This window comes from Capra hircus, chromosome 18 (genome assembly GCF_001704415.2).
Source record: "Capra hircus breed San Clemente chromosome 18, ASM170441v1, whole genome shotgun sequence".
Classification (NCBI taxonomy): domain Eukaryota; kingdom Metazoa; phylum Chordata; class Mammalia; order Artiodactyla; family Bovidae; genus Capra; species Capra hircus.
Genome location: NC_030825.1, coordinates 50,957,648 through 50,971,234, shown reverse-complemented (window position 1 = coordinate 50,971,234; position 13,587 = coordinate 50,957,648). Strand labels below are relative to the sequence as shown.

Sequence of the window (13,587 nt, the reverse complement as noted above, 5' to 3'; positions counted from 1 at the left end):
AGGGGTATCTTTTGCATCTGAGGTCCTGTCTAGTGAGGTTCCTGACTGCCCTGCCCTTCTTCCAAATCTTCCTTGATCCTCAGTCTGGCTTCAGTCCTGTCCACTGCACTCCACCTCTTGGAGGTATGAGAGACAGACAGACACTCAGTCAGGAGGACAGAGTGACTGAGAAACACTGTGGAGAGAGAGAGAAGCAGGGAGAAAAGAGAAAGGCCACAAAGAAAATCAGGGGGCAGAAGAGATGGTGAAAGACAGACACACAGAGGAAGAGAGCCGGGGAGCAACAGAGACATAAAAAAGAGACAAGAAGATGCAGAGGCCAAAGCAGAGACACGTACAGAATTTCAGAGACAAACTGCAAGAGACAGAGAAGGCTGAGAAGAGTTGTGAAAATGGGGCCCCAGAGAGTGAGAATCCTTCCCCTTTTCAGGACAGAGACCCCGACCTCATCCCTACCCCTTCATTTGGCCAAAGCCCTACAACTCTAAACCAGACCCAGAACTAGATCGAGGATCCCCAGTGGCAACAACAACAAAAAATAGAGAAGACTTCACCCCCAATCCAGGACAGATGGCCAGCATTGGCCACAGTGAGAAGAGGTAAGGTCAGCCTAAGGGAAGAGAAGGCAGGGCTCCCAAGGCACTCATTCGAGGCCTCATTCCAGCTGGCTGTGAGCCCCGGCCCGGGCAAGGAAGGCAGGAAAGTGGGAGGGATTAAAAGTCACTGGATGAACTAGGGAAAAGGGTGGTAAGCAGCAGTGGACGGAGATGATTTAAGGGCAGCTCCCACCCCTCAGTTCCGAGCTCCTGGGCACACATCTGGAGCAGCCGCTGCCAGCCGGACTGGTCCCTCCAGCTCCCCCCTGAGCAGCTCAGCAGGTAGAGGGCTGGTCACAGAAGAGGGGGTGACTCTCAAGAGAGACAGTCACTGGCTCCATCTCCCTGTCCTGAGACTGGCCGGGGTCTGCCTTGTCAGCTCCTCTGAGGGGTCTCTGGGTCTACCTCTCAGGGGCTCTCTCTGGGACCCTGTTCTTGAATTTACCAAAGTGTTTCAGAGTTCCGAGCCAGGGCCTGGCACTGCACACTCTTTGTGATGCACTTTACCTGGCCAGGTGGCATCTCTCTCTGAACTATGACTCCTGGGTTCAGGACACCTTTCGGTCTGTTTCTGCTTCTGCCCTCCCATGTCTCATCTGTCTTGGTCTCTCTGTCTCTGCCTGCCTCCGTCGAATGTCCCCTGCCCATCTGTCTGCCTGTCCGTCTGAGTGTCTGTCTCTCTCCCTCCACGTCTCTCTGTCTCCGTCACCCTCTTCTCCACCGGCCTCTGGGCTTGCCTCTGCCTCCTCTCTCCATCCGCTTGTCACCCTCTTCCTCCTATCTGTCAGTATCCATCTCAATGTCTCTCAGTCAGGGGGTATCTCTGTCTCCCCACCTCTCTCATCTCTTTCTCTAGCTCTGTGTCTTCTCTAGTTTGATCTCGCTTCTCTAGTCTCTCTCTGTCTGCCTCTCTTTCTGTGATTTCTCTCTGTCTGGCTATTTCTCTGTCTTGATTTGTCTGTCTCAGTCCCTGTGTGTCTCTATCTCTATATATCACTATGTGAAAGATGATAGATGAAAATTGATAGATGGTAGGCAGATAGCTGGGAGAAGGCAATGGCAACCCACTGCAGTACTCTTGCCTGGCAAATCCCATGGACAGAGGAGCCTGGTAGGCTGCAGTCCATGGGGTCGCTAAGAGTCGGACACGACTGAGCGACTTCACTTTCACTTTTCACTTTCATGCATCGGAGAAGGAAATGGCAACCCACTCCAGTGTTCTTGCCTGGAGAATCCCAGGGACGGGGGAGCCTGGTGGGCTGCCGTCTATGGGGTCGCACAGAGTCGGACACGACTGAAGCGACTTAGCAGCAGTAGCAGCAGCAGGCAGATAGACTGAAGACAGACAACAGACAGACAGATAATAGATTATCGTTGTTGTTCAGGCGTGTCTTCCTCCTGATAGACAGACAGATAATAGATACATAGAAGGCAGACATGCACCGATATCCAGATAGCTCGCTCTGGTTTTTGTCTCCTCATTATCTCTGCATGTAACTCTGTCTCTCTTAGACTCTGTCTCTCTGTCTCTATCTCTCTTCTGTCCCCCTCCATCGGTCTTGACTTCTGTCTCTCTGTATTTTGACTACCTCATGCCCTTTTTCCTCTCTCTCCCTCCCTTCCCCTCTCCTTCCATCTCTTCCCCCATCCCCTGACCTTTTCGCAGTGTCTCCCTCTCCACTTCCTTTTTTCTCTCCATCTGCTCCTATTTCTGGGGTCTGGGGGAGGCAAGGTCCAGAGGGAGATGAGCAGTGCAAGGCTCTCACTCCCTCCCCGGCGCTGCCTTCTCCCCAGCCAGCTCCCAACCCAGGTCCCTGCAACTGCCTGCACCATGGACAGCATAAGTACAGCCATCTTGCTCCTGATCCTGGCTCTCATCTGTCTACTCCTGACCACCAGCTCAAAGGGCAAGGGCCGGCTGCCCCCAGGCCCCAGGGCCCTCCCATTCCTGGGAAATCTGCTGCAGCTTCGCTCCCAAGATATGCTGACCTCCCTCACCAAGGTCAAAGGACTAGGCTTGGATGAAGGGAGAGGGGTCTCTGGCCCCAGAGCCCCCGTGACCTCTGTCTTCTTGCCCTCAGTTGAGCAAGGAATTCGGCGCAGTGTACACAGTGTACCTGGGGCCCAGACGGGTGGTGGTCCTCAGTGGGTACCAAGCCGTGAAGGAGGCGCTGGTGGACCAGGCGGAGGAGTTCAGTGGCCGCGGCGACTACCCTGCCTTCTTCAACTTCACCAAGGGCAACGGTGAGCCTGCTCCCGCCTCCTCCACTCCCCACCCATTCCACACTGAGGGAGGGAATAGGCAGAAGAATGGCCTCCCAGTTTTGGTGACACTCAGGACCTCTGATCTCACTGATGACACCAAGTGGAGTGGAGCCAAGTAGGGTGAAGTCTGTCCCACCTTCACCACCCCCAAATCCCACCACCACCTTTTTTTCTTCTTCTTTCTCTGGCTGTGCCATGCGGCATGAGGGATTTCAGTTCCCTGACCAAGGATGGAACTCATACTCCCTGCATTTTAAGCAGAGTCTTAACCACTGGACTTCCAGGGAAATCCCTCCCTCAGCCGTCTTGAATTGTACTTCTATACCCATTCCCATCTCCACCCAACTCCAACCCAATCCAACTCCAACCCTCATCGCAATGCTTCTCTCTACCCTAACCACGTCATCAAATTTCCATCTCAGTCAAGTGGCTAAATTATCTGGCCCGTCTGTATCGTCCACTTCTCCGCAGTCCCCACCAACCCTGTTTCCATGTTCCCCATTTCAATCTCAACTCCATCTGTCTCTCAACACTGACTACACCTCACTGCAACCTCCATCCCCACTACAAACCTCTCCCAATCTCCATAGTAAAATCCAGTATTAACTCATCCCGATCCTTTAGTCAAACTCAATTCCATTATCGTTTTCCTCCCCAGCCCCATTTTCTATCTCAGTTGCCTACTGAAGTTCGCAGTCCCTAGGTCTCACTTTTGACCTATATCCCTCTACTGTCACCAAAACCAATACTACCACATATGGACCCAACCCCAAGCTCAATCTCAACCCCAATCCACCAATCGCTCTCATTCTACCCAGTTCCATCCCCACACTAATCTCAGACCCAACTTCTCATCTCCCTGATATCTCCCCTCATCCCCACTTTCATTCCCATCCCAACTCACACCCAACTTCATCCCCACCCACCCAGCAACTCACATCACTCACTCCAAACCTCTCCTAGCTCAGTAGCTTGTCCTCTGTAGGTCTGGAAGTCACCTAGTCTTGTGGATTTTTTGTAACATAAATCTCTTCCTCAAAGGAAGCCGTGTGGCATGGCCCAATATATGAGAAAGAAAGATCAAAAACAAAAGGAAGGAAAGAGGAAAAGAGGGAGGCGGAGGGAGGTGGGAGGGAAAGAAGAAAGTTGCTCTAAACGAAAAGGGGGTCCTGGAGACCTGTCTCCTGGACTATTCGTCTCCCCCTAAAGAATCACTATGGCTCCCCTTTGCCCTTACACTAGATGTGTCCCAGCTGCCCCAGGATCTGAAGTTGGAAAGTTCTAATTAAAAAAAAAAGAGAGAGAGAGAGAGAAAGAAAGAACACCTATTGGATACTGAGTACACTTGCTACCTTCGTGTCTCCTGACTTGATCTTATGACCTCACCTGTCCAGATGCAAGGAGGTAGAGAAATGCCCCCGCTACTTTTACACAGAAAACATCTGGATATATACCTCATCTGTTACTAGAAATAGCCAGCATCTGGTTGTTCAGTATGGAGGGTAACAGCAGGGTTCTTCCGCCTTGCCTGCACTTTTGGCACTCCCCTCTCCGACCCTCAGTCTATTATCATGAGAAGGCTGCTACGAGAGGTCGATGAGATGATGCACACGATGAAGGCAAAGCACGATACTTTCTTCCTCTTTAGCATCCAGTTCTCTGAGGACTGGAGGACTAGAGGACTCAGAGATGAACACATGTGAGACCGCATGTCCTATTGCAGCTCCTATTGTGCTCCTGGGAGCACAGTGACGGCCAAGACAGGCTCCCACCCCGCCTTCACGGTTCACTGAAGGGGCAGGTTCCTTGTCAGACAGTGACAGCCCAGAGTGGGCAGGTCTGTGATAGCAGAAACAGAGACAGGGTAAGCAGGACTGTGGGGAGAAAAGCCCAGTGCCCTATGGAAGCTCAAAGGAGGTACCTGACCCAGCCCAGAGGGTCTGGAAGGACTTACTGGCAAGGCTGGGGAGAGATTCCAAACTCAGGGTCTTTCTCTTATCAAACATTGGGAAAGGGGATTCAGATGACAGCTGTCTTGGGAATAGGTCATTGGTGGAGCTGGCCCCTTCCCTTCTACCCAGGCATTGCCTTCTCCAATGGAGACCGGTGGAAAGCCCTTAGAAAGTATTCTCTTCAAATTCTGCGCAACTTCGGCATGGGGAAGAGAACCATTGAGGAGCGGATCCTGGAAGAAGGCCACTTCCTGCTGGAGGAGCTTCGGAAAACTCAAGGTCTAGTTTCCCACATGCAGCCCATACCCCTCATTCACCTACTTAGGGGATCAGGGCAGCCCCATACCATAGCATGGGTGTGTACTCAGAACTAGAGGCTTCTTACTTGACCAGTGCTGAGAGAGGCGCCCCCTGGAGGTGGATCAGTTTATGACGCTGTGTTTCCTTGAGGTATGGTGACAGCGGGCATCCCAGGTGGCACTAGCAGTAAAGAACCTGCCTATCAATGCAGATGTCAGAGATGCGGTTTCGATCCCTGGGTTGGGAAGATCCCCTGGAGAAGATCCCCTGGCCACCCACTCTAGTATTCTTGCCTGGAGAATCCCATGGACAGAGGAGCCTGGCAGGCTACGGTCCATAGGGTCGTAGAACTGGACACGACTGAAGCGACTTAGCATGCCCGCACAGGGTGGCAGAGTATGTCCTGGTCCCTTTGTTGCATTGTCTCTGTGTGGTTTTTCGAGTGATGCTCCTGTCATAGTGGCGGGCAATATGCTGCTGCTGCTGCTCTTGAAAACTCACCATGTATGGGGGCCTGTGTTAAGCTCACTTTCAGGCACAAGCCCCTTTAGCCTTGGAACAATCCATTTTGCAGATGAGAAGACTGAGGCACAGAGAGATTGAGCAACCAGCTTGAAATGATAAAGCTAGAAAGTAGAAGAGCCAAGATTTAAACCTAAGTCTTAGATACCAAAGTCCTCATGCCAAACATTAATACTCATTTATCCAGTGCTTACAGATCCCAGGTACTATGGTAAACTCTTTGCATGTGTTGACAAGTTGCACCCTCCCAGAAAACCTAGGGAGTTATTACAAGTGACGAAGCTGAGGCCTAGAAAGTTTAGTCATGTGCCTGGGAAGTGCCAGAGATGGGATATAAACCCCGGTCAAAGCTGTCGACCATGAAAAAAAGTTAATAATCAACATTTAAAGTGATGCCTACCATATGCCAGCACTGTTCCAAAACTCTGTGTATATCACCTTGAAAAATCACCCAGGGATGTCCCTGGTGGTCCAGTGGTTCAGGCTCCATACCTCCACTTCAGGGGGTGCAGTTTCCAGCCCTCGTTCAGGAACTAAGACCTGGCATGCTGCACAGCATGGCCAAAGTAAATTTAAAAGTTTCAGTTCTCCTTTAGAAAAGAGAAATTACCCAAACCTCAGAAGTAAGTGCTATCATAAACCCCATTTTACAGAAGAAATTGAGGCAGAGAAAGGTAGATGGCCCTCTACCCTGATCTCCGAATCTTGCTGACTTTAGGGGGGGAAGTGGCAGGTAATACCTCATGGATTAACTGACGTGATGTAAGTAAAAGAACTGCCTGAATTATTCTCCTGTTGCTGCTGCAACAAACTGCCACAACTTTAGTGTCTTAAAACAATACAAATTTATTCTCCAGTCCTGGGGGTCCAAAGTTTAAACTGGGTCAGCAGAGCTGGCTTCTTCTGGAGGTTCTAGAGGACAATCCAATTCCTCACCTTTTTTAGCCTCTAGAGGCTGCCTGCATTCTTCAGCTTGTAGCCCCTTCCTTCATCTTCAAAGCCAGCAGCATAGCATCCACCAATGTCTCTTCCTCTCTCTCTCCCTCTTTCCATCACCACATCACTTTTTGGGGGGTTGGGGGTTGGCCACACTGTGCAGCTTGATCTTAGTGCCCCAACCAGGAAGTGAGCCTGAGCCCTTGGCAGTAGAAGCATAGAGAACCAACCACTGGACCACCAGGGAATTCCCATCACATCACCTTTCCTACTCAGACCCTTTGCTTTCTAATAAGGACCCATGTGATGAAACCCACCTAGATAATCCAGAATAATCTCCCATCCCAAGATCCTTAATCACATATGCACAGGCTTTTGGAATTGGGACATGGACATCTTGGTGGGGGGTGGGGAGCGTGGCTGGGGGCATTACTCAGTCTACCATATCACCTTTCTTTGGCTTGTGACGGCATGACGGCGCTTAACTAAGGATTCCCAGCCACACATTCACTGACTCTTTATAAGAGCCCCATGAGGAGAAGACTATCATCAAGCCCATTTTATAGATGGGAAAACTGAGGCTCAGAGAAGGGAATTTGGTTCCCCTAGGTCACATGTTGGAGAAGGCAATGGCACCCCTCTCCAGTACTCTTGCCTGAAAAATACCACTTACGGAGGAGCCTGGTAGGCTGCAGTCCATGGGGTCGCTAAGAGTCGACATGACTGAGCGACTTCACTTTCACTTTTCACTTTCATGCATTGGAGAAGGAAATGGCAACTCACTTCAGTATTCTTGCCTGATGAATCCCAGGGACGGGGGAGCCTGGTGGGCTGCTGTCTATGGGGTCGCAAAGAGTCAGACACGACTGAAGCAACGCAGCAGCAGCAGCAGCAGGTCACATGTAGACTAACAGGCCAAGCCAAAATCCAGACTATGTCTAGTTAACTCCAGATTCAGTCTTCTGGGCTGTGCTGTTGTGTAATGGCCAGTGTGGGAATGCACTGTATTGGTGTTGCTTGCTGTGATCTGTTGGGTCATCAGATCATTGGGTGTCAGGTGTTGTGTTGTAGGTGTTGTGTCAGGTCATCAGATCAATTGTGTGTTATTGCTGAGTGAGGTTGTAGTGTTGTCAGGCACTGGGTGTAAAGTTGTATTGTGTAGGCTGTGTATTGTGTCACCAAGAATATCCTGTGCAGCTGTTTAGTACTGCTGTCGGTGTGCTGTAAGGTAATGTGCGTTCTGTGCTGTCTGTTGTGTGGCCAGATATTTTGTGGGTGCTGTTGTGCTGTGTTAGGTGGTCAGGAGCAGGAGTTCAGTGCTGTGAGTCACACTGATATGGTTGGGTTGGATGTCGTGCAGTTGCTGCCTGGGGCCTGGTTTGTCGTACACTGTGTCTCCTGAGCCATGCCCCTTGACCCATTCGCCCATCATCTTCAGGCAAGCCCTTCGACCCCACGTTTGTGGTGAGCCGCTCCGTGTCCAACATTATCTGCTCAGTGATCTTCGGCTCCCGCTTCAACTACGACGACGACCGTCTGCTCACCATTATCCACCTCATCAATGAAAACTTCCAAATCATGAGCAGTCCCTGGGGAGAGGTCAGGAGACCGAGTTCCACGGGCGACAGGGCTGGGGGGTCCAGCCAGTTCAGGGCTCTCGGGGAAGAAGTGGGCAGGGAAGGAATTGCTATTGGCCCCGCCCTCTCCGTATGACCCCGCCCCCGAGGTATGCGGCCCCGCCCACTCCGCAGGGTCTCTGCTGACGCTCAGGCCCTGCCCCACTCTACACGCACACACACACCCCCCTTCACCTTACCTTCTCTGCTGCTGCCTGCTCCTCCCAATCCCTCCAACTCTGCTCCATCCTTAGATGTACAATATCTTTCCGAACCTCCTGGACTGGGTGCCCGGGCCACACCGACGCCTTTTTAAGAACTACGGACGCATGAAGAACCTCATCGCCCGCAGCGTCCGTGAACACCAGGCTTCCCTTGACCCAAACTCTCCCCGGGACTTCATTGATTGCTTCCTTACCAAGATGGCACAGGTAAGTAAGCCCTACCTGGAAGTCCCATCTCTGATCTGACCTTCCATCCTGCTTCGAACCCACAAGGATCTCGAGATGAGCGTGTTTGGGTCTGAACTCCCCATATCCAGGAAGTGAAGTTGGACCACCTGGCTCTTCTGGAGCCACTCAAGGCCTCCGCCAATTAACAGCCTCATTAAGAAATCCTTCAGGGTTTGTTTATTTAATCGGCCGCATGGCTGAGATTTTTCCCTACCCTGCCCTCAGAGCTCCCCAGATCCCCCAAGGAAAGGAAATTGAACAGAGGAGGGGCTGAACTGGCACCCAGTATTAGCTGTGCAGGTCTGCCGGGAGTGGGTCGCAGAGACTCGGCGCCCAAAGATCTCCCTCCGCCTTGACTCACATCCCCGGCCCTAACCCCTGCAGGAAAAGCAAGACCCGCTGAGCCACTTTTTCATGGATACTCTGCTGATGACCACACACAATCTGCTCTTTGGCGGCACCGAGACCGTGGGTACCACGCTGCGCCACGCCTTCCGACTGCTCATGAAGTATCCAGAAGTGCAAGGTGCGAGCGCCGGGAGCCCCGCCCACAGACCTTGAGCGCCCACCCAGTGTGCCTGGTAGCGAGAGCCCCCAGCTCACGCCTGGGTCCCACAGCCACACCCTCAAGCCCACCGGAGGCTGACCCCACTCACGCGGCTCCCCCGATCCACATATTCTGTCCGGACGGAGACCCCGTCCGCAACGTCTTGCTTTGGGACCCATCTCTGACCCTGCACACACAACTCGCACAGACGCCCAGAGCCCGGGCCTACCCAAGAATCCCTCCCCTCCCACTGCACAGCCTGCGACCCCGCCTCCCCAAACCCTGCTTCTGGGTCTTCCCCTGAACCTTCCTGGCCGCCTGGACGCTGTGTGGAGACCAACTGGATCTTTGCCGCCCGCCCCACCCCTGATTTCTCAGCTGTCCTGCACACCCCGCTCACTCCATCCATCCTCCAGCAGCCCTAGTCCTCGAAACCCCGCCGGCAATCCCATGTGGGACCTGGACTCCAAGCAGCCCTGTACCCTGTCCGCACAACCTCGCCCCTGGAAGCCCAGGCGGGAACGAAACTTTCGCCCTCACTGCATCTCTGAACCCAGCCCCTCCCTCTGAACCTCCATCTAACCTTCACATGCACCCCTGCAGCGACCCCGACCTCGACTGGAAAGCAGTGGCTGGACTGCCTCCACACGCATGCACACACCTCTTCTCGGCACAGTCGAGTCTGCTGATCCCCTCAACAACCGCTCTCCCCTCCCCCCACCCCAGTCCGCGTCCAGGAGGAAATCGACCGCGTGGTGGGACGCGAGCGGCTGCCGACTGTGGAGGACCGAGCGGAGATGCCTTACACAGACGCAGTGATTCACGAAGTGCAGCGCTTCGCAGACATCATCCCCATGAGCTTGCCGCACCGTGTCACTCGGGACACGAACTTTCGAGGCTTCACGATACCCAGGGTGCGGGGGACACCTGGCAAACCATACCTAAAACCTTAGGAAGAGGCATCCCACACTCGATATGGGGCATCCAGGGTTCTAGCAAGGAAGACCCAGGCCCTAGCAAAAGACATCTGAGGCCCTTAAATCCAGAACCTCAGACCCTTCCCAAGACCTCATCCTATACCATACTAGACTAGACCCTGTCCTGAACACCAGGCTCCTTCCTTGTGACCCCTAGGACCTCTCTCTGAAATCCCCAAGTTCTGAGACTTCACTCTGGGGATCCCCTGTACCTAAACACTGTTCTGGGAGACCTTTCTCCCTCCCCAGGAACCCCAGATTTGTTTCTACAAGGAGGATATCCCACATCCCTACCTCAGACCCCAACAGAATCATTTTCAGCACCCATCACTGGGAACCCTAGACACAGATACCCATTTCCTGGACTCCTGATGTAGACCCAGGCTCTGTAGAGTGGAAATCCTCTACTGGGAACCTCCCAGCCCTTCTAACCGGCCACTGATTCTGCCTCCCCACCCACGCAGGGCACCGATGTCATCACCCTCCTTAATACAGTCCACTACGATCCAAGCCAATTTCTGAAGCCCAAGGAATTCAACCCTGAACATTTTCTGGATGCCAATATGTCCTTCAAGAAGAGTCCTGCCTTCATGCCTTTCTCAGCCGGTGAGAGTGGTGGCGGGCAACGGTCAGTCTTTCTGGCCCAATATTCCACCTACATTCCCCAAGCCTAATTCAACTCTCCAAACCCTTTCACTTCTTCATCCTACCCAATCCTCAGCTTTAGATGCGCAGACATCCTTTCTCCTTCCCAATTCTTCCCCTACAGGCTGATAGCAACTGAAAGCCTTGTGGAGGGAAGCAGGGTGACAGGATTGTCATCTAACTTGGACATGGTCATTATCAGTCTCTCCACTGGGTGGTGCAGTTGAAGTGGTTCTGGTTTTTCTTGGCTTTGGTCTTTAAACGGCTGGAAAAAACCTCTTTTCCTGCTTAACTCAGTGTTCGAAAAGGGAGTAGGGTGCATAATAATAGGTAACCTACAACATTGCCTGCTGTGCACCAGTGCTACCTCTGAGAACTGTAAGAGTGGTGGCTAAGAGATGCACTTTGCTGCCAGACCCCAGCTTTGTTATATTCTAGCCACTTGGCCTTGGATATGCTCCTTGCCTTCTCTGTGCTTCGGGTTTTACATCTATGAAATGGCGATCATAAAAAAGCCCACCCCTGGGAGTTGTTACAAGGATGAAATCAATTGATAGTAGGGCTTAGAGCAGCGAGGGCACACACATACTAAACTGACATAGCATTATATTCTCACTGTTTCACCTCCATTTGCCTTTCACAACAACCTGAAAAAAAAGTGAAAACGTTACTTGCTCAGTGGTTTCCAGGCTCCTCTGTCCGTGGAATTCTCCAGGCAATAATACTGGGGTGGGTAGCCATTCCCTTCTCCAAAGGATCTTCCTGGCCCAGGAATCCAACCCCCATTGCAGGCAGATTCTTCACAGTCTGAGCCACCAGGAAAAGTCCCTTATAGCAACCTATTGAAGCACTACTATCCTCCCCACTTCAGACACCTACCCAGAGACTCTGGCTTGCCCAAGATCACAGAACTAGTAACAGCAGTCAGGACTGCACTTGTAGGAGGTCCACAATGTACTTAAACTGTCTGTCCCGGGCCTTTAGATAGATGGGTCTGTGAGTCCCCACTCATTGTTCTCATGCTTTCCTCTGAAAGTGGAGGAGGCCCTTCCCCTCCGTTTTGTCTCATTGCTCCTCCCGGTCCTTTCTCCCTGCAGGACGCCGGCTGTGCCTGGGCGAGGCGCTGGCGCGCATGGAGCTCTTCCTCTACCTCACCGCCATCCTGCAGAGCTTCTCGCTGCAGCCGCTGGGGGCGCCCGAGGACATCGATCTGACCCCGCTCAGCTCGGGCCTCGGCAATGTGCCCCGGCCTTACCAGCTCTGCGTGCGCGCGCGCTGACGCCGAATCCCTTCCAGATTCGTCTGTGAACGATGGGGCCTGTGTGGAGGGGTGCTTCGAGCCATCGTCTCGTTCCCCTGCGCCCCGTCCCTCTCGCTGTCACATTCGCTTCCCATCACCTTGCGCCAGCTGCATGCCCTTCCCCAACATTCCTGTCTTTACCTTCTGCGGCCCTGAAGCATGGGGAAGGGAAAGCACGTGCCTTGTTTAATCCACAGAATTCGTTCTACTGCACACCGTTTGGTGGAGAAGGCTTTTTGTATCCGTTCCTATTAAATTATCTTTAGAATAGATTCAAAGCTACCTTGGCTGAATTAAAGGGAGGAGGACAGTCCTCTAGGATGGACAGAAGCAAGGTCTGGCTGCAGAGAAGGGAGACACCTGGCTTGTTTGCGTTCAACCCTCACTCTTAGGGAAGTTTAAAAAAAAAAAAAAGGGAGAAAGTGTTTCCTGGAGACAGACTGGGAGGTTAAGGCTGGGAGGGCCTAAGTGAAGACAGAAGTAAAGAAACCAAGGCCAAGAAAAAGACAGCAGCCCAGAAAGGTTCCATAGGTCTGCAAGAGAAGCAGGGTGCTGTACAAAGATGGAGATGTAAGCAGAGAAAGTGAGAGATACGGAAAAATAAACAGACATGGAGACTGGGAAATCACAAGTGCTACCACTTACCTGCTGCTGCTGCTGCTGCTGCTAAGTCGCTTCAGTCATGTCCGACTCTGTGGGACCCCATAGACAGCTGCCCACCAGGCTTCCCCGTCCCTGGGATTCTCCAGGCAAGAACACTGGAGTGGGTTGCCATTTCCTTCTCCAATGCATGAAAGTGAAAAGTGAAAGTGAAGTCACTCAGTCATGTCCGACTCTTAGCGACCCCATGGACTACAGCCTACCAGGCTCCTCTGCCATGAATTTTCCAGGCAAGAGTACTGGAGTGGGTTGCCATTGCCTTCTGTGACTTAGTGCTTCCTATTCACACACTGGTCCAAATGCCTCATTTAAATCTTCCTATGGGGCAAAGCCAGGTGGCGCTAGTGGTGAAGAACCTGTCTGCTAATGCAGGAGACATAAGAGAGGTGGGTTCCATCCCTGAGTGGAGAAGATCCCTTGGAGGCAGGCATGGCAACCCACTCCAGAATTGTTGACTGAAGAATCTTATGGACAGAGGAGCCTGGCAGGCTATAGTCCATATGGTCGCAAAGACTTGGACAAGATTGAAGCAACTTAGCACACATACACATGGCACAAAGCAATTTTGTTATACATTGTTTTAAATAAGGTAGGCTTTTATTTAGTTTACTATTTTTGGCTGCAGTGGGTCTTCGGCGCTGCACACAGGCTTTCTCTAGTTGCAGCGAACGGGGGAGGAGCTAGTCTAGCTGCGGTGCACAGATTCCTCATTGCAGTGGCTTCTCTTGTGGAGCATGGGCTCTAGGGTGTGCAGACTTTGCCAGTTATGACACAGGGGCTTAGTTGCCCCTCAGTATGTGGTATCTTCTCAGACTAGAG

General features: G+C 52.3%; 1 protein-coding gene across 3 annotated transcripts; it reads left to right on the top strand.

Annotated features, from left to right (window-relative positions):
• On the top strand, window positions 757-12,237 carry LOC102191547 (cytochrome P450 2F3-like). 3 transcript variants are annotated; one of them, XM_005692427.3, is made up of 10 exons: window positions 757-878; window positions 2,395-2,598; window positions 2,678-2,840; window positions 4,943-5,092; window positions 8,010-8,170; window positions 8,442-8,618; window positions 9,024-9,165; window positions 9,913-10,100; window positions 10,628-10,769; window positions 11,906-12,237. In XM_005692427.3, exons 2-10 carry the CDS (start codon window positions 2,428-2,430, stop codon window positions 12,085-12,087), a joined length of 1,476 nt encoding a protein of 491 aa, XP_005692484.2. In that variant the 5' UTR covers window positions 757-878; window positions 2,395-2,427; the 3' UTR covers window positions 12,088-12,237.

Excerpts from the sequence above, each read along its gene's own strand:
- LOC102191547 (XM_005692427.3), top strand. The coding sequence starts at position 2,428 with ATGGACAGCATAAGTACAGCCATCTTGCTCCTGATCCTGGCTCTCATC. Across the intron at positions 5,093-8,009 it reads GGAGCTTCGGAAAACTCAAG|GCAAGCCCTTCGACCCCACG; the intron begins GTCTAGTTTCCC and ends CATCATCTTCAG. Across the intron at positions 10,101-10,627 it reads GAGGCTTCACGATACCCAGG|GGCACCGATGTCATCACCCT; the intron begins GTGCGGGGGACA and ends CCACCCACGCAG.